Source organism: Notolepis coatsorum, assembly GCF_963971535.1.
Source record: "Notolepis coatsorum genome assembly, contig: SCAFFOLD_113, whole genome shotgun sequence".
Taxonomy (NCBI): domain Eukaryota; kingdom Metazoa; phylum Chordata; class Actinopteri; order Aulopiformes; family Paralepididae; genus Notolepis; species Notolepis coatsorum.
In genome coordinates, this window is record NW_028170718.1 from 285,007 (window position 1) to 304,343 (window position 19,337).

Genomic DNA, 19,337 nt, shown 5'->3' on the forward strand with positions numbered 1-19,337 from the left:
AGAGAGGGGGGGGGGGGGGTTGGACTGGACTCTACCATGTCACAAGAGAGAGGGGGGGGTTGGACTGGACTCTACCATGTCACAAGAGAGGGGGGGGGGGTTGGACTGGACTCTACCATGTCACAAGAGAGGGGGGGGGGGGGGGGTTGGACTGGACTCTACCATGTCACAAGAGAGAGGGGGGGGGGGTTGGACTGGACTCTACCATGTCACAAGAGAGGGGGGGGGGGTTGGACTGGACTCTACCATGTCACAAGAGAGGGGGGGGGGGGGGGCCACCCACCTGCAGCAGTCGCCAGACAGCGAAATGGGCGAAAGGGGTTCATTCCTCTGCGACGCGGGGGAGGGGGGGCAGGGGGGGTCCAGGTCGCCGTCTTCATCCATGTAGCAGAGAGGGGCCTGAGGGGGCGGGGCCAGCGGGCGGGCGGGGGGCGGGGCCACGTGCAGGCGGGAGGCGGAGCTGCCCAGGTCGGAGCAGGTGGAGGAGCGAGAGAAAGGGAGGAGGAGACGGAGGAGGTCGGCGCTGGGAGGGGGAGGGGGAGGAGGAGGGGGAGGGGGAGGGGGGACGGCCTCCACGCACTTGTAGTTGTTGGTGAAGGAGGGGACGAGGTGGGGGCGGGGCCGCGTGGCGGGCGGGGCCGGGGTCTCCAGCTCGCCCTCGGAGGCGGGGCGGTCGATGAAGCACAGGCCGCCGCCCACCAGGTCCGTGAGCCGGGCGCCGTCCAGGGAGCGCGAGCCCTGCAGGGGGGCGGGGGGGGGCGGGGCGGGGGCGCGGAGGAGCAGGGACAGCCAGTCGGCGCCGAGGGAGGGGGGGGGCGTCTGCCAGGCAGACTGTTGTCACGGAAACGCACCCTGACCCCCGAGAGCTTTTACCGCTCGGCTGTATCAGAGCCACTGTCGTCTGCTGCTGACGGCCAGGGTGCTGCAGGGTGCTGTGTGTGTGTGTGTGTGTGTGTGTGTGTGTGTGTGTGTGTGTGTGTGTGTGTGTGTGTGTGTGTGTGTGTGGTAGCAGGTGTGTGGGGGAGGGGCATGGGGGGTGAAAGAGAGACAGACGGGGAGAAACAAGGGACATGGAGTGAAACAAACCAAATGAACAACAACATGTTTGACAAGATCAAATCAAAAGGGAAGGAAGAGACTTAAGTGTGATTATCTAACATGTGATTATCTAACATGTGATTATCTAACATGTGATTATCTAACATGTGATTATCTAACATGTGATTATTATCTAACATGTGATTATCTAACATGTGATTATCTAACATGTGATTATCTAACATGTGATTATCTAACATGTGATTATCTAACATGTGATTATCTAACATGTGATTATCTAACATGTGATTATCTAACATGTGATTATCTAACATGTGATCATCTAACATGTGATCATCTAACATGTGATCATCTAACATGTGATCATCTAACATGTGATTATCTAACATGTGCTTATCTAACATGTGCGTATCTAACATGTGATTATCTAACATGTGATTATCTAACATGTGATTATCTAACATGTGATTATCTAACATGTGACTAACATGTGATTATTATCTAACATGTGATTATCTAACATGTGATTATCTAACATGTGATTATCTAACATGTGATCATCTAACATGTGATTATCTAACATGTGATTATCTAACATGTGACTAACATGTGATTATCTAACATGTGATTATCTAACATGTGATTATGTGATTATCTAACATGTGATTATCTAACATGTGATTATCTAACATGTGACTAACATGTGATGATCTAACATGTGATCATCTAACATGTGATCATCTAACATGTGATTATCTAACATGTGACTAACATGTGATTATCTAACATGTGATTATCTAACATGTGATTATGTGATTATCTAACATGTGATCATCTAACATGTGATCATCTAACATGTGATTATCTAACATGTGATTATGTGATTATCTAACATGTGATCATCTAACATGTGATCATCTAACATGTGATCATCTAACATGTGATTATCTAACATGTGATTATCTAACATGTGATTATCTAACATGTGATTATCTAACATGTGATCATCTAACATGTGATCATCTAACATGTGATCATCTAACATGTGATTATCTAACATGTGACTAACATGTGATTATCTAACATGTGATTATGTGATTATCTAACATGTGATTATCTAACATGTGATCATCTAACATGTGATCATCTAACATGTGATTATCTAACATGTGATTATCTAACATGTGATTATCTAACATGTGATCATCTAACATGTGATTATCTAACATGTGATCATCTAACATGTGATTATCTAACATGTAATTATCTAACATGTGATCATCTAACATGTGATCATCTAACATGTGATCATCTAACATGTGATCATCTAACATGTGATTATCTAACATGTGACTAACATGTGATTATCTAACATGTGATTATGTGATTATCTAACATGTGATTATCTAACATGTGATCATCTAACATGTGATCATCTAACATGTGATCATCTAACATGTGATTATCTAACATGTGATTATGTGATTATCTAACATGTGATTATCTAACATGTGATTATCTAACATGTGATTATCTAACATGTGATTATCTAACATGTGATCATCTAACAACATGTGATTATCTAACATGTGATTATCTAACATGTGATCATCTAACAACATGTGATTATCTAACATGTGATTATCTAACATGTGATTATCTAACATGTGATCATCTAACATGTGATCATCTAACAACATGTGATTATCTAACATGTGATTATCTAACATGTGATTATCTAACATGTGATTATCTAACATGTGATCATCTAACAACATGTGATTATCTAACATGTGATTATCTACGCCTAAGCAGATGTTGTGATGTATATCGATATTGAAAAAGTGGTACCCCCCCCCCACACGGCCCAACCCTAAACTATGCAGCAAGACGGAAAGGCTCCTTTAACACATCCAGTGTCAGGCCAGCTTTCCATTACAAACGTTCACCGTGCGTCACGTTGTTTGAGCTAAACCTATATTTTATATTATAGCTATGGATCCAATGTCATTGTCAATTGACAGTTTTTTCCATCGATACGTTCCCGTTTTATACCGTGGTGAATATGAGGCACTAAGCTAATAACGTTAAATCCATTGGCGTTTCGTCCCTACACACAACACAGTTAAAAATTCAAATTCATATGATCGGTATTATGTTCCATCATGAATGCGTGAAAGGGGGGGGGGGGTAATTTGTGATTAATTGATTGCCAATAATGGCATTCGTTATTACCACAACATAGGCTGATCTGGGGGATGGCTATTAAATCCTTGCACGATCAAGCTGAAATTGACGTCAAATTGCTCTTACCTTTGGCCGGTTTGATTCCAAAAAGAATTTTCCAATTATTTGATCGTCATCTGGTAGATCATAAGTCCATTTGGCACACGCCATAACCCTATACAGCATAATGAATCACACGCCATAACCCTCTACAGCATAATGAATCACACGCCATAACCCTCTACAGCATAATGAATCCTGCGTCCCAAAAAGTATTCCATGCGATCGGGTGAAGCCCTCGCTTCAGGCTAACAGGAAAGTCCGCCCGGAGCGTTTTCAGTGTGACACCAGGTCTGCAACAGGGGTTACTGCATTCTCGAGACAGCGCCACTACCAGGATCTGGCCGGTACTGCACCTTCGGAGTCCCAATATGCCTTTTCCAAGCAAAATACAGCTCCGTGACATTGAATAGGATATTAAAATCGAAAAAAAGGAAAAACGACCCAGAAACGAGAATCTTCGTTTACGGCACCCAAAGGGTTAAGAGTGGAATCACTCGTCCAAGAAGGGTTAGAGGTCAAGGTTGAAAGGAGGGACACACCCCTTTTTCACTGAGTCATTGGTCGATACCAAATACTGATCTGATCCATTACTTTTATCAACCATTATAGACACAGCTCATGGACAGAAATTATTCATATAATCAATTAGTCTCCATTACAGAGATCTAACATGATTCTATGTTCTGACCCCCAACATGTCTCTCTGTAATGGATCTCTGTACTGGATCTCTGTACTGGATCTGTTCTGGATCTTAGTTCTGGATCTCTATACTGGATCTCTGTACTGGATCTCTGTTCTGGATCTTAGTTCTGGATCTCTATAATGGATCTCTGTACTGGATCTGCTCTGGATCTTAGTTCTGGATCTCTATACTGGATATCTGTACTGGATCTCTGTTATGGATCTCAGTTCTGGATCTCTGTACTGGATCTCTGTACTGGATCTCTGTTCTGGATATTAGTTCTGGATCTCTGTACTGGATCTCTGTACTGGATCTCTGTACTGGATCTTAGTTCTGGATCTCTGTACTGGATCTGTTCTGGATCTTAGTTCTGGATCTCTGTACTGGATCTGTACTGGATCTCTGTACTGGATCTTAGTTCTGGGGGAAACCATGTGATACCGATACCGCCCCAAGCCTGATACTGAGCCGATATATGTGATCAGTAGCCGTCAGTATTGGTGCCAGTTGAATGGGTGTGAGGTGGAGGCTGAAGGTGGAGCCTGTACCTGCAGATGTCCTGGTTCGACGGGGTGACGGAGGTCCTGGAGAGGCTGCAGGGGTGGGGGTTAGAGGTCGGGCTCCCCGCCTGCGGGCAGAGAGACAACAACAACAGGGTTAGGGTTAGGGTGGTCCTAACAGTGTTTATTATTAAGAGTCAGACAGTCCTAACAGTGTTTATTATTAAGAGTCAGATAGTCCTAACAGTGTTTATTATTAAGAGTCAGACAGTCCTAACAGTGTTTATTATTAAGAGTCAGACAGTCCTTTCAGTGTTTATTATTAAGAGTCAGATAGTCCTAACAGTGTTTATTATTAAGAGTCAGACAGTCCTAACAGTGTTTATTATTAAGAGTCAGACAGTCCTTTCAGTGTTTATTATTAAGAGTCAGATAGTCCTAACAGTGTTTATTATTAAGAGTCAGATAGTCCTAACAGTGTTTATTATTAAGAGTCAGACAGTCCTAACAGTGTTTATTATTAAGAGTCAGACAGTCCTAACAGTGTTTATTATTAAGAGACAGATAGTCCTAACAGTGTTTATTATTAAGAGACAGATAGTCCTAACAGTGTTTATTATTAAGAGTCAGACAGTCCTAACAGTGTTTATTATTAAGAGACAGATAGTCCTAACAGTGTTTATTATTAAGAGTCAGATAGTCCTAACAGTGTTTATTATTAAGAGTCAGATAGTCCTAACAGTGTTTATTATTAAGAGTCAGACAGTCCTAACAGTGTTTATTATTAAGAGTCAGACAGTCCTAACAGTGTTTATTATTAAGAGACAGATAGTCCTAACAGTGTTTATTATTAAGAGACAGATAGTCCTAACAGTGTTTATTATTAAGAGTCAGACAGTCCTAACAGTGTTTATTATTAAGAGTCAGATAGTCCTAACAGTGTTTATTATTAAGAGTCAGACAGTCCTAACAGTGTTTATTATTAAGAGTCAGATAGTCCTAACAGTGTTTATTATTAAGAGTCAGATAGTCCTAACAGTGTTTATTATTAAGAGTCAGACAGTCCTAACAGTGTTTATTATTAAGAGTCAGATAGTCCTAACAGTGTTTATTATTAAGAGTCAGATAGTCCTAACAGTGTTTATTATTAAGAGTCAGACAGTCCTAACAGTGTTTATTATTAAGAGTCAGACAGTCCTAACAGTGTTTATTATTAAGAGTCAGATAGTCCTAACAGTGTTTATTATTAAGAGTCAGACAGTCCTAACAGTGTTTATTATTAAGAGTCAGACAGTCCTAACAGTGTTTATTATTAAGAGTCAGATAGTCCTAACAGTGTTTATTATTAAGAGTCAGATAGTCCTAACAGTGTTTATTATTAAGAGACAGACAGACCTAACAGTGTTTATTATTAAGAGTCAGATAGTCCTAACAGTGTTTATTATTAAGAGTCAGATAGTCCTAACAGTGTTTATTATTAAGAGTCAGATAGTCCTAACAGTGTTTATTATTAAGAGTCAGACAGTCCTAACAGTGTTTATTATTAAGAGTCAGATAGTCCTAACAGTGTTTATTATTAAGAGTCAGATAGTCCTAACAGTGTTTATTATTAAGAGTCAGACAGTCCTAACAGTGTTTATTATTAAGAGTCAGATAGTCCTAACAGTGTTTATTATTAAGAGTCAGATAGTCCTAACAGTGTTTATTATTAAGAGTCAGACAGTCCTAACAGTGTTTATCATTAAGAGTCAGATAGTCCTAACAGTGTTTATTATTAAGAGTCAGACAGTCCTAACAGTGTTTATTATTAAGAGTCAGACAGTCCTAACAGTGTTTATTATTAAGAGTCAGACAGTCCTAACAGTGTATTAAGAGTCAGATAGTCCTAACAGTGTTTATTATTAAGAGTCAGATATGCCTAACAGTGTTTATTATTAAGAGTCAGACAGTCCTAACAGTGTTTATCATTAAGATTCAGACAGTCCTAACAGTGTTTATTATTAAGAGTCAGATAGTCCTAACTGTTACAAAGGATCAGATTAAACCGAATATATATATTTATTTATTGATATATATTGCATAGTATTTGTATATCGTTTGATATCCCCTTGTATATTCCTTGTACATATACACGGAATATCCCTTTAGCCCAGACCATAATATTTCATTCTCCTATTGGACAGCGGTCCACCGGCGCCAGGGACCGGCCTCCGGAGTCAGGTTCAAAGTCACCGTCAAGACGTGTCTGGACATGCCCGGCCTTGCCCAGGGATACGCGACAGAAATGAGATTGGTACTAGTTTGTTCACAGTGCGTATAAATACGGCGCAGGTGAATATAGAAGCCCCTTCTTAGCCTTAGTATGTTACCCAATAAGTTGAAGCCTCACCCACGATACAACGTGCAGTGAAGTATGGCCTGTTTGGCCCCAGAATAGAGCATTGAGACCGCGTGCGAATTAGCAACTGAATTGTCAGAGTTTGGCGCTATACCGTCGAGTGCGACATATTTCTATTAAGTCATTAATAGTCTATTTGTGTATAGTGTATCGTGCGGTTAAAGTTCTACAGTGACCAGCATCTCCAACGCTTCCTCGTATTAGCTAGAGTTCTTATCCAGGCTGGGCCGACCACATGGCGCTTTCACCCGAGGAGACCTAGACGAGAACCGTATGGACATGTACACTGGATTAATCTACCCGACGACTACATAGCCCTTTGCGGCTGGAATATATTTGCTTTGGTCCTGTGATTTATGGAGCGGATAATCGCCGACGCTTGCACGTGTTGGATTTACCCCGCGAGGAGTCAAGTCGAGTCGGCGCCTCAGAGAGCCTGAGGCCGACTAGCTTTCTTCACTGTGGAGCTACAGTCTACGGAGAACAGCTGTATTCGTCTGTGGATCAAGAGGCTACTGCACCGGCTCCTGTACCTGGAGTCTCCTTAGTCATCGTTGACCAGACGTTCTACTACCGACAGATCTTCTACCCCTGCTGGCTTACAACCAGGGGGAACCCCTTCCAGTATCTCCCGCTATATTACTAGTGTACCATAGATATAATTCCCTAAGATTCAGGTTGTATAATTACCTCCTGTGTAACCATAGAATGGACATTCATTGTTGATTTGCCTACGCACATTCCTTTGCCTTACAAGTGCATTCAAAGAATAATGTAAAGTATATTATGTACCCTTTGCTCCATTAAATACTTGATTATACCTTTGTGTGGAACCGATTTCATTGTGGGAAGTGTTCATCATATTCATATATCGTGTACTGTATGGCCAGTAATTAAAGTACATAAAGCGGTAGTGGTTTAATGATACCATACTTATCAATACAGTCAGGGAATTGTACCCCTCAGTTACAATTGGTCCTTCGAGCCGGAGGGTAACTAGTGTAATATTAATATACCGGTATTAATATTGACATGGCCTATGATGAACACTCCACAAAACGGTTCTCCTAAAGTAGATCGCCCGCAGCGTAGACGGCAGACACCTCAGTACTTAGAGGATTACGTTGCCAATATACTACCTAGCCTTCTACAGACGGTAAACGCGGAAAAAGTAGATAGTAAAATTATGTCCGACCCTATCGCCCAGGTTACCCCGCCAATAGAGGCCCTAGTGGGTTCTAACGTAACTGACCAAGCTCACGGTAGGGACCAGGAGGGACTTGACACGACTTTACCCCCCGCCAAGACCGAAGAAGTAGTCCCCGGAGAGCTCCAGGATAAAGACAGCTCTCCAGGGATGGAACTCTACCCGCTACAAGAAGAGGAGAGCACCCCGGAGATGGATCTCCAGGACTCGCCACAGGAGAACAGATCTCCAACGAGTACTGCCAGGAGCGGATCACCTCAACCAGCGTCTTCCCCCAGCGAGGCGGACAAGATGCTGGCACAGGCATTCCTCGCCAGCCTAGCAGCCTCAACAGAGCGCGATCGACTCCAAGCACAGACGCTTAGTGAGCGCGAACATTCTTCCATGGAAAGAGAACGCCTTCAAGCGCAGCAACGGAGCGACGAAGATCGTATACGTCTAGAGATTAGACGCCTTCAGGCGGAAGAGAATATGGTAAGAGACCGGGCCGAAGCAGAGCGCGCCGCCGCCGAAGCCCAGCGCGCCGCTGCCGGTGCCCAAAGAGAAGCGGAGCGCGACCTCGCTCTCACCAAGCGCGAAGCCGAGCGCGACCGATTACAAGCGCAGATAATGGAGCAGCTGATCGCCAGGGCAACACCCCCTCCCTCCGCACGGGGTTCCAGGGCCTCGTCAAGACACGGGTCAAGGGCACCCTCCCCTACCCGATCAAGCGACCCTGAGCCCGACCACCAGAGAGAGCCTATACCCCCCTCCGAACTCCTTCCCCGACCGGTCCACGCGAGGACCAGCTACAAGGAAGAAACGGTCTACACCGCGGAGAGGCTAAATAGACGACTACAGGATCTAGAGGACCTGCCAGAGCAAGAAGAAGAGGGAGAGGAGAGTCAAGCCCGACAGCAGCACAGAACTCCACAGGACCAGGAGGTCCAGTACAGCCCAGGCTCTACCCCCGCGGCTCTGCGCTACAGACCCCCGACTCAATTCACGGGTGAGCTTGACGCACGACCAGCCCTGAGGAATAGCACCTGGATACGCGGGCCATGGTACCCAGCAGGTACCAGCCCACCACGAGGCGTAAGAGGAGACTCGCCTAGGAGGCCTCTCTTCCAACGCTCACCGATGTGCCAGCCATCCATGGCATCATACATTGGCACACCGACGTTTCCGGACTTCACCCACGAGAACAGAGCACAGTACACCGAGCTACGAATGTGCTTAGAGACAATGATGTCCGATGTAGCTGACGAACCGTACAAGTATGCTATCCTACTGAAGCACCTCAAGGTGCCCCGAGCGCACAATATAGCGCTGGCCTATGCCACCTCTACTACCCCATACACAGCGGCTCTAGCAGCACTCGACCAAAGATATGGACGCATATGGGACTACGTAATACAAGAGATAAGGCATATTGACCGCCTACCCCCAGCCACAGACAATCGCTCACTAGATGACCTGTCTATCAAGGTACAATCCCTGGTAGGGATGCTGGGGGCGCAAAGAGAAAAGGGTATGCACGAACTGTACGCAAACTCTAATGTCGAGAGGATTTTAGAGAAGCTTCCGCCCGCCCGACAAGAGCGCTTCAGGCGGCAAAGAGACCACCGTGATCCTAACGGTCCCGAGCCATCCCTCCTAGACCTAGCCGACTTCCTGGCGAGAGAAGTCAACAGCCTACGGTTGGATACGTTCAAGCGGAGCACCCCAAGCTCCAGAGAGGGACCTAGGAGAGCAAACGATGGCCGAAGATTGGTGACGTCATGCACCAATCAGAATCAGTACCGAGCAGCAAGAACCACAGTACCCCCTCGATGAAAGAGAAGTGGAAGATGGTGTGCCCGTACTGCGAAAAAGAACACTGGTTGTCACAATGTGACACGTTCAAGAAGATGACCGCCGACGAGGTGGGTCAATGGATAAAGTCCAACCGACGCTGTTACCGATGTGCGCGCAGTCACATGGCAGCCGATTGCCGCTTAAAGAAGAGGTGTAGTCGGTGTGACGGAGCCCACCTAGATGTCCTACACGACAGTAACAGAAGAAAGCCTGCACCCTCAAGCAGCACAAAGGCAAGTGTTATGTACATTGACCCCGCCAGCAGCGGGGGCGCCCGGGTGCTCTTAAAGGTGGTCCGCGTAACACTGAGTTACCAAGACAAGGTCATGGACACTTACGCCGTCCTTGACGACGGGTCAGAGAAGACCCTTCTCCTCGCGTCCGCTGCGGCCCAGCTGGGGCTGCGGGGGAGCGAAAACCAGATGACGATTCGGACAATAAGAAGAGATCTAAAGACGATAAAGGGCGAGAATGTCTCCTTCACTATCGCAGCAAGCGGGCAGCCAGAGAGACGGTATAGGATTACTAATGCTTTCACCAGCCAAGAAATAGGCCTGTCGCAGTACACCTACCCCATCGCCAAGCTGATGGATAAATATGTGCACCTGCGTCAACTACCTATCCCGCTCATAGACGGTGCCACCCCGACCCTGCTGATAGGCTCCGACCATGCAGACCTCATAGTCCCGATAGACCGGGTCCACACAGGGCCCAGAGGCTGTCCTGCAGCAGTCGAGACCCGCCTAGGATGGACATTACAAGGCCCCCTCGCTAAGTCTCTTAACCGAACAGCAGCCACTAGCTGCCTCCACTCCAGAGTGACAGAAGAAGACACCACCCTCCTACAGCATGTCGAGAGGCTATGGACACTAGAGACAATGCCCTTTAAGAACGAAAAGAAAGACATTCGTTCCAAGGAAGACATTTACGCTATAGCCCTCCTCGAGCAAGGGACAAAGAGAGTCAAAGTCAACGGAGTGATGAGATACGCAACTCCACTCCTGAGGCGAGAGGGTATGCCTACCTTCCACGCCCCAAAAGAAGCGACGGAGCGGTATCTATTGAACACAGAGCGGCGCCTAGCCAGAGACCCCGCTCAGGAGACTGTGTACCGCGCTGAGATTAACAAGCGAATCACAGCGGGACACATAAAGAAAATTGACTGGCGACATCGTGCGCTGCTCCGCGCCTCCCTGATCAAAGGCGGCTTTGATCTCAGGCAGTGGGCCAGCAGCGACCCGCAAGTATTGCGCAGCCTCTCCCCCGAGGACAAGGCAGCAAGCAGCGAGACCTGGATGGCGACCATCCCAGGAGAAGCCCAAGAAATGACATTAGGACTAGTCTGGCGCTTCAAAACAGACTCGCTCCATTATAAACACACACCCCTGACCAAGGAGCAGGGAAGGTCGACTGCACTACCGACCACCAGACGGAGTGTATACAGAACACTCGCCAGACAATATGACCCGTTGGGATGTATTCTACCTTACACCACTAGGGCAAAGATGATTGTAAGAGCGTTATGGGACAAGGACCAGGGCTGGGACGACCCCATACCCGAACACCTTGCATCCACATGGAGAGAGTGGGAGACGGAACTCAGCTCACTCCCAGGTGTCAACATACGCCGCAGCTACTTCCCACCCACAGTGAGGCCGGAGACGTGCCAGATGGACCTGCACGTCTTCAGCGACGCCTCCGAAGTAGCCTACGGTTCGGTGGCCTACTTGCGTGCCCGAGAGGAGGGAGGAGAAATACATACTGCTTTCATCCTGGCTCGCTCAAGAATAGCCCCACGAAAGCAACAATCTATCCCGCGTCTAGAGCTCTGCGCAGCCCTAGCAGGAGCGCAACTCGCCACGTTAATCCAACGTGAACTCACCATTCCGGTGCAAAGAACAATCTTGTGGTCAGACTCCACGACAGTACTCACATGGATCCGGTCTGATTCGTGCAGATACAAGGTCTTCGTGGGAGTCAGAGTCACAGAGATTCAAGATTTAACAGAAGTAGCAAGCTGGAGGTATGTGGACACAAAACACAACCCAGCTGACGTCATCACCCGGGGAATGTCCCTGGATGACCTCACCCGTCACAACCTATACAGTGACGGGCCAGAGTTCCTCAAGCTCCCGGAAGAAGAGTGGCCTACACCCACCCCACGGGAAGCGAGTAAAGAGGAGGCCGAAAACAAGAAATCTATGTTCTGTGGATTGAACACACTCGTCTCCACGGACCCCGACATAGACGATTGCCTCACCCTAGAGAGTGCGCAGCTAAGGACATTCCTGTGGCACCACCCAGAGGTTCAGCTCACTACTGACATTACTGCAGCTGACTACGAAGAAGCAGAACTTCTTCTACTACAACGAGCCCAGAGAGACTCGTTCCCCGATGAGCTAGACTGTCTACAGGGAGCAAAGTCCGTCCCATCAGACAGCAGACTGCTCCACCTAGCCCCCGAGAGCCCATGGTCTCATCAGAGTGGGTGGTCGTCTGCGGAGAGCTCCAGACTTACCGGATGACGTCAAGTACCCGATAGTCTTAAACAGCCGACACAAGGTCACAGAGCTGATCATAAAGAAATACGACGAGGATGTGCATCACGCCGGGGCAGAGAGAGTCTTCGCGGAGATCAGACGTCGTTATTGGATACTGCAAGGGAGAGAAGCAGTGCGGCGCTTCCAGCGAACCTGTCTAGACTGTCGTAAGTGGCGAGCGCAGCCCAGTATACCCCGGATGGCTGACCTACCTCCCTGTCGCCTCCGACTCGGCGACAAGCCTTTTCACTCCACCGGTATGGACTGTTTCGGCCCGCTGTATATAAAGAAAGGAAGAGGAACCGAGAAGCGGTGGGGTATTGTATTCAAATGCATGACCACCCGAGCGATGCATATAAAACTCCTTCCAACCATGAGCACAGACTCATTCCTTATGGCCTTCCGAAGATTCACATCGCGGAAAGGTAAACCGTCTATATTGTTGTCTGATCACGGGACAAACTTCAAAGGCGGAGAAAGAGAGCTGAGAGAGAGCTTCCAAGCTATGGGCCCAGAACTTAAGACCCACCTCGCTCCATACCAGATTGATTTCCAGTTTAATCCCCCGAACGCACCTCACTTCGGTGGAACTTGGGAACGAGAAGTACGTTCAATAAAGACAGCCCTGTACGCCGTGCTTGGGGCCCAGACCGTGGCGGAAGAAGTCCTAATGACAGTCCTCACAGAGATCGAGGGAGTATTGAACTCAAAGCCCCTCGGTTACGTCTCAAGTGATGTAGCAGATGTCGACCCAGTCACCCCCAACACACTCTTGATGGGGCGGCTGGACCCCGCGCTACCACAGACAATGTACAGGCCTGAAGAAGCGAACGGCCGAAGAATGTGGAGGTACAGTCAAGTATTGGCTGACAAGTTTTGGAACAGCTTCCTACTCCACCATCTACCGTCTCTACAGACCCGCCAGAAATGGGTGAAAGAGAGAGACAATTTGACAGAAGGAACAGTCGTCATGATTATCGACCAGTCACTACCCCGAGCTATGTGGCCGGCTGGCCGCGTAAGCAAAGTGATCACCGGTGCCGACGGAAAGGTCCGAGCAGCCGAAGTGCTCGCCCAAGGGCGGATCTACACCCGACCCGTGGCGAGGCTAATAGAACTGCCAAGGCTCCCCGATACCATCGATGACGACCATGACCCCATGACTTTGTGAACTGACCGACCCCTCACAACAGACATTGAGTAGTGGACAGTGCGGTTAATCTGTCTCTGCTTAGCTAATTAGGTGGGACTAATTAGGGGGCGGCTGTTACAAAGGATCAGATTAAACCGAATATATATATTTATTTATTGATATATATTGCATAGTATTTGTATATCGTTTGATATCCCTTGTATATTCCTTGTACATATACACGGAATATCCCTTTAGCCCAGACCATAATATTTCATTCTCCTATTGGACAGCGGTCCACCGGCGCCAGGGACCGGCCTCCGGAGTCAGGTTCAAAGTCACCGTCAAGACGTGTCTGGACATGCCCGGCCTTGCCCAGGGATACGCGACAGAAATGAGATTGGTACTAGTTTGTTCACAGTGCGTATAAATACGGCGCAGGTGAATATAGAAGCCCCTTCTTAGCCTTAGTATGTTACCCAATAAGTTGAAGCCTCACCCACGATACAACGTGCGGTGAAGTATGGCCTGTTTGGCCCCAGAATAGAGCATTGAGACCGCGTGCGAATTAGCAACTGAATTGTCAGAGTTTGGCGCTATACCGTCGAGTGCGACATATTTCTATTAAGTCATTAATAGTCTATTTGTGTATAGTGTATCGTGCGGTTAAAGTTCTACAGTGACCAGCATCTCCAACGCTTCCTCGTATTAGCTAGAGTTCTTATCCAGGCTGGGCCGACCACATGGCGCTTTCACCCGAGGAGACCTAGACGAGAACCGTATGGACATGTACACTGGATTAATCTACCCGACGACTACATAGCCCTTTGCGGCTGGAATATATTTGCTTTGGTCCTGTGATTTATGGAGCGGATAATCGCCGACGCTTGCACGTGTTGGATTTACCCCGCGAGGAGTCAAGTCGAGTCGGCGCCGACTAGCTTTCTTCACTGTGGAGCTACAGTCTACGGAGAACAGCTGTATTCGTCTGTGGATCAAGAGGCTACTGCACCGGCTCCTGTACCTGGAGTCTCCTTAGTCATCGTTGACCAGACGTTCTACTACCGACAGATCTTCTACCCCTGCTGGCTTACAACCAGGGGGAACCCCTTCCAGTATCTCCCGCTATATTACTAGTGTACCATAGATATAATTCCCTAAGATTCAGGTTGTATAATTACCTCCTGCGTAACCATAGAATGGACATTCATTGTTGATTTGCCTACGCACATTCCTTTGCCTTACAAGTGCATTCAAAGAATAATGTAAAGTATATTATGTACCCTTTGCTCCATTAAATACTTGATTATACCTTTGTGTGGAACCGATTTCATTGTGGGAAGTGTTCATCATATTCATATATCGTGTACTGTATGGCCAGTAATTAAAGTACATAAAGCGGTAGTGGTTTAATGATACCATACTTATAAATACAGTCAGGGAATTGTACCCCTCAGTTACACTAACAGTGTTTATTATTAAGAGTCAGATAGTCCTAACAGTGTTTATTATTAAGAGTCAGATAGTCCAAGAGGGAGGGGCGTGCCAAACAGGAAGTGCTCATCCATATGTGCTCCGGGCACTCGCGATCGGTAGCCGGACTCCATCTCAACACACTGGATGATCAATCGCTCGCCCTAACTCAATAAACAACGTTATTTGGACGTATATATTATTATACAACCTGGAAATGGTTCATCAGGATCAACATCCCATAATCGAAAACGGTCTACTCCACGCTGATCGTCCAACGGCGCGAGGAACATATGGTAAGATTCAGCGTTATTTTCTAACGTATTCCATATAAACTGCTATGATGAACATATGACCCACTCTGGATGAATCATCTAACGCTGCCCACGGAATTATAAACGATCCCCCGCCCATCATCAGATCATACGTAGATCATTCTAGAAGTACGTCCAGTTGAAATTTTTCATCTCGCACAGATTCCTACTAGAAAGCTGCAGAAAACGATAAAAACATACTTATACTTTAGACCATATTTTAGTATGAATATGTGAATGAAAAAGTTTAACGTTGCTACACCCTGAACAATACATATAGGACATTGAATGGGCCATAATAATGGCAATGTAGCAATAGAATTTAAAAAGTTATAGCCCTGCAAAGAAGGGGAACTTCTCCATAGACAAATAGAGCTGGCGAGGGATGGTAAATTATGAATTTAACCCATGGCGATTAAAGTGTTAAGAGTCAGACAGTCCTAACAGTGTTTATTATTAAGAGTCAGACAGTCCTAACAGTGTTTATTATTAAGAGTCAGACAGTCCTAACAGTGTTTATTATTAAGAGTCAGATAGTCCTAACAGTGTTTATTATTAAGAGTCAGATAGTCCTAACAGTGTTTATTATTAAGAGTCAGATAGTCCTAACAGTGTTTATTATTAAGAGTCAGATAGTCCTAACAGTGTTTATTATTAAGAGTCAGACAGTCCTAACAGTGTTTATTATTAAGAGTCAGATAGTCCTAACAGTGTTTATTATTAAGAGTCAGATAGTCCTAACAGTGTTTATTATTAAGAGTCAGATAGTCCTAACAGTGTTTATTATTAAGAGTCAGACAGTCCTAACAGTGTTTATTATTAAGAGTCAGACAGTCCTAACAGTGTTTATTATTAACATTTTTACATTTACATTTAGTCATTTAGCTGACGCTTTTATCCAAAGCGACTTACAAGTTCTGTGCGACAAGACAGCAAGAAGGGTATAACTCTATCAGCTGAGTAACAATGTTCATCAAAGTGTTGCGTGTTACAGTGTAGGTTAGTTTATTAGGACAAGTGCATGACATTAAGGTTAGTCGGGGTTAGATTTTTTTTTTTTTTTTTCATTTCAGATAATGGTTGAAGAAGTGAGTCTTTAGTCGACGGCGAAAGATTGGACGGGATTCGGCTGTCCTAACTGGGATGGGTAGTTCATTCCACCATTGTGGGGCAAGGACTGAGAATAGGCGGCTTCTCTTTGATGACCCTCCGGGAGCTTGGATAGGAGTAGATCTGAGGCGGCCAGAAGATGCAGAGCGTAGGGGTCTTGAGGGTGTGTAGTTAGAGACCATTGACCGGAGGTAGGCGGGAGCGGTTCCCTTTGCCGCACGGTATGCTAGGTCGAGGGCCTTGAAGCGGATACGTGCAGCAATGGGGAGCCAGTGCAGGTCCCTAAGAAGTGGGGTGACATGGGCCGACTTCGGTAGGTTTGATATCAGGCGGGCCGCTGCGTTTTGAATGAGTTGAAGAGGCTTGGTGGCAGTGGCCGGGAGGCCAGCTATTAAGAGTCAGATAGTCCTAACAGTGTTTATTATTAAGAGTCAGACAGTCCTAACAGTGTTTATTATTAAGAGTCAGATAGTCCTAACAGTGTTTATTATTAAGAGTCAGATAGTCCTAACAGTGTTTATTATTAAGAGTCAGATAGTCCTAACAGTGTTTATTATTAAGAGTCAGATAGTCCTAACAGTGTTTATTATTAAGAGTCAGATAGTCCTAACAGTGTTTATTATTAAGAGTCAGATAGTCCTAACAGTGTTTATTATTAAGAGTCAGACAGACCTAACAGTGTTTATTATTAAGAGTCAGACAGTCCTAACAGTGTTTATCATTAAGAGTCAGATAGTCATAACAGTGTTTATTATTAAGAGTCAGACAGTGCTAACAGTGTTTATTATTAAGAGTCAGATAGTCCTAACAGTGTTTATTATTAAGAGTCAGACAGTCCTAACAGTGTTTATTATTAAGAGTCAGACAGACCTAACAGTGTTTATTATTAAGAGTCAGATAGTCCTAACAGTGTTTATTATTAAGAGTCAGACAGTCCTAACAGTGTTTATTATTAAGAGTCAGATAGTCCTAACAGTGTTTATTATTAAGAGTCAGATAGTCCTAACAGTGTTTATTATTAAGAGTCAGATAGTCCTAACAGTGTTTATTATTAAGAGTCAGACAGACCTAACAGTGTTTATCATTAAGAGTCAGACAGACCTAACAGTGTTTATTATTAAGAGTCAGATAGTCCTAACAGTGTTTATCATTAAGAGTCAGATAGTCCTAACAGTGTTTATTATTAAGAGGCAGACAGTGCTAACAGTGTTTATTATTAAGAGTCAGATAGTCCTAACAGTGTTTATTATTAAGAGTCAGACAGTCCTAACAGTGTTTATTATTAAGAGTCAGATAGTCCTAACAGTGTTTATTATTAAGAGTCAGATAGTCCTAACAGTTCTCAAGTTCAACAGCCGTTAGTTCTCCAGCACTTGGCAGCAGTCTGTGCCCACGGTTGTGGAGCCCGATGGCTACTGGCACGAAAGACTTGGCCGAGGCGGTTAGCGTGTGTTGCGGGGGGATAAGTCTATGGCTGAACGTGCTTCTCATCCTGGCTAGCTCCTCATAGAGGTGGTGGGGGGAGAGGGTTTCTAGTATAGCATCCAGCTTTTTCATCGTCCTCCTCTCTGCCACCACATCTAGTTTCATCAACTCAACTCCCACTACGGAGCTAGCCTTCCTCACCAGCTTGATCGGTTTGTTAGTATCTCTTGTTGAGTTGATGTTACCCCCCCCCCAGCATACATCACAAGTAAGTCAGGTCAACAGACACATTCTGGCGATATCCATTATTATCCAACATACTAAATTAGAGTGGCGTGAGTTCTCTTTTTTAAGTTGATTACTGCTGCATCGTGATGTGAAGCTGCCAAGCTGGCATAACCCTGTAGCATTATGTCTGCCAAGCTGGCATAACCATGTAGCATTATGTCTGCCAAGCTGGCATAACCATGTAGCATTATGTCTGCCAAGCTAACATAACCCTGTAGCATCAAGTCTGCCAAGCTAGCATAACCATGTAGCATTAAGTCTGCCAAGCTAGCATAACCATGTAGCATTAAGTCTGCCAAGCTAACATAACCCTGTAGCATCAAGTCTGCCAAGCTAGCATAACCATGTAGCATTATGTCTGCCAAGCTAGCATAACCATGTAGCATTAAGTCTGCCAAGCTAGCATAACCATGTAGCATTAAGTCTGCCAAGCTAGCATAACCCTGTAGCATTAAGTCTGCCAAGCTAGCATAACCATGTAGCATTATGTCTGCCAAGCTAGCATAACCATAAGTCTTTAATTTTTAATTTTAATTTTTTGCATTCATCTAAAAATGTTTGGACCTTATGGTGTTCTTGTTCTGTTCTTGACTTATTGTTATGTTTTCTTCTTGACTTGTTTAAAGAAGACCTGTACGGCCCATGGGGACATTAACGTGTGTTGTCGGGCCTTATAAATAAATTTGATTTGATTTGATTTGATTTAAGCTAGCATAACCCTGTAGCATTACGTCTGCCAAGCTAGCATAACCCTGTAGCATTATGTCTGCCAAGCTAGCATAACCATGTAGCATTAAGTCTGCCAAGCTAGCATAACCCTGTAGCATTAAGTCTGCCAAGCTAGCATAACCATGTAGCATTAAGTCTGCCAAGCTAGCATAACCATGTAGCATTAAGTCTGCCAAGCTAGCATAACCATGTAGCATTAAGTCTGCCAAGCTAGCATAACCATGTAGCATTAAGTCTGCCAAGCTAGCATAACCATGTAGCATCAAGTCTACCAAGCTAGCATAACCCTGTAGCATTAAGTCTGCCAAGCTAGCATAACCATGTAGCATTATGTCTGCCAAGCTAGCATAACCA

General features: G+C 45.5%; 1 protein-coding gene across 1 annotated transcript in view; it reads right to left on the reverse strand.

Annotated features, from left to right (window-relative positions):
* LOC311248464 (E3 ubiquitin-protein ligase MARCHF8-like) overlaps positions 1 to 19,337 on the reverse strand; it is a gene marked incomplete at its 3' end in the record, with an annotated part of 133,510 nt that overhangs the window by 30,122 nt on the left and 84,051 nt on the right. Inside the window, exon 3 of the mRNA XM_084339340.1 lies at positions 4,580 to 4,659. Within this exon, the coding sequence (XP_084195466.1) occupies positions 4,580 to 4,659 (80 nt within the window). The remainder of the gene's footprint in view (positions 1 to 4,579; positions 4,660 to 19,337) is intronic.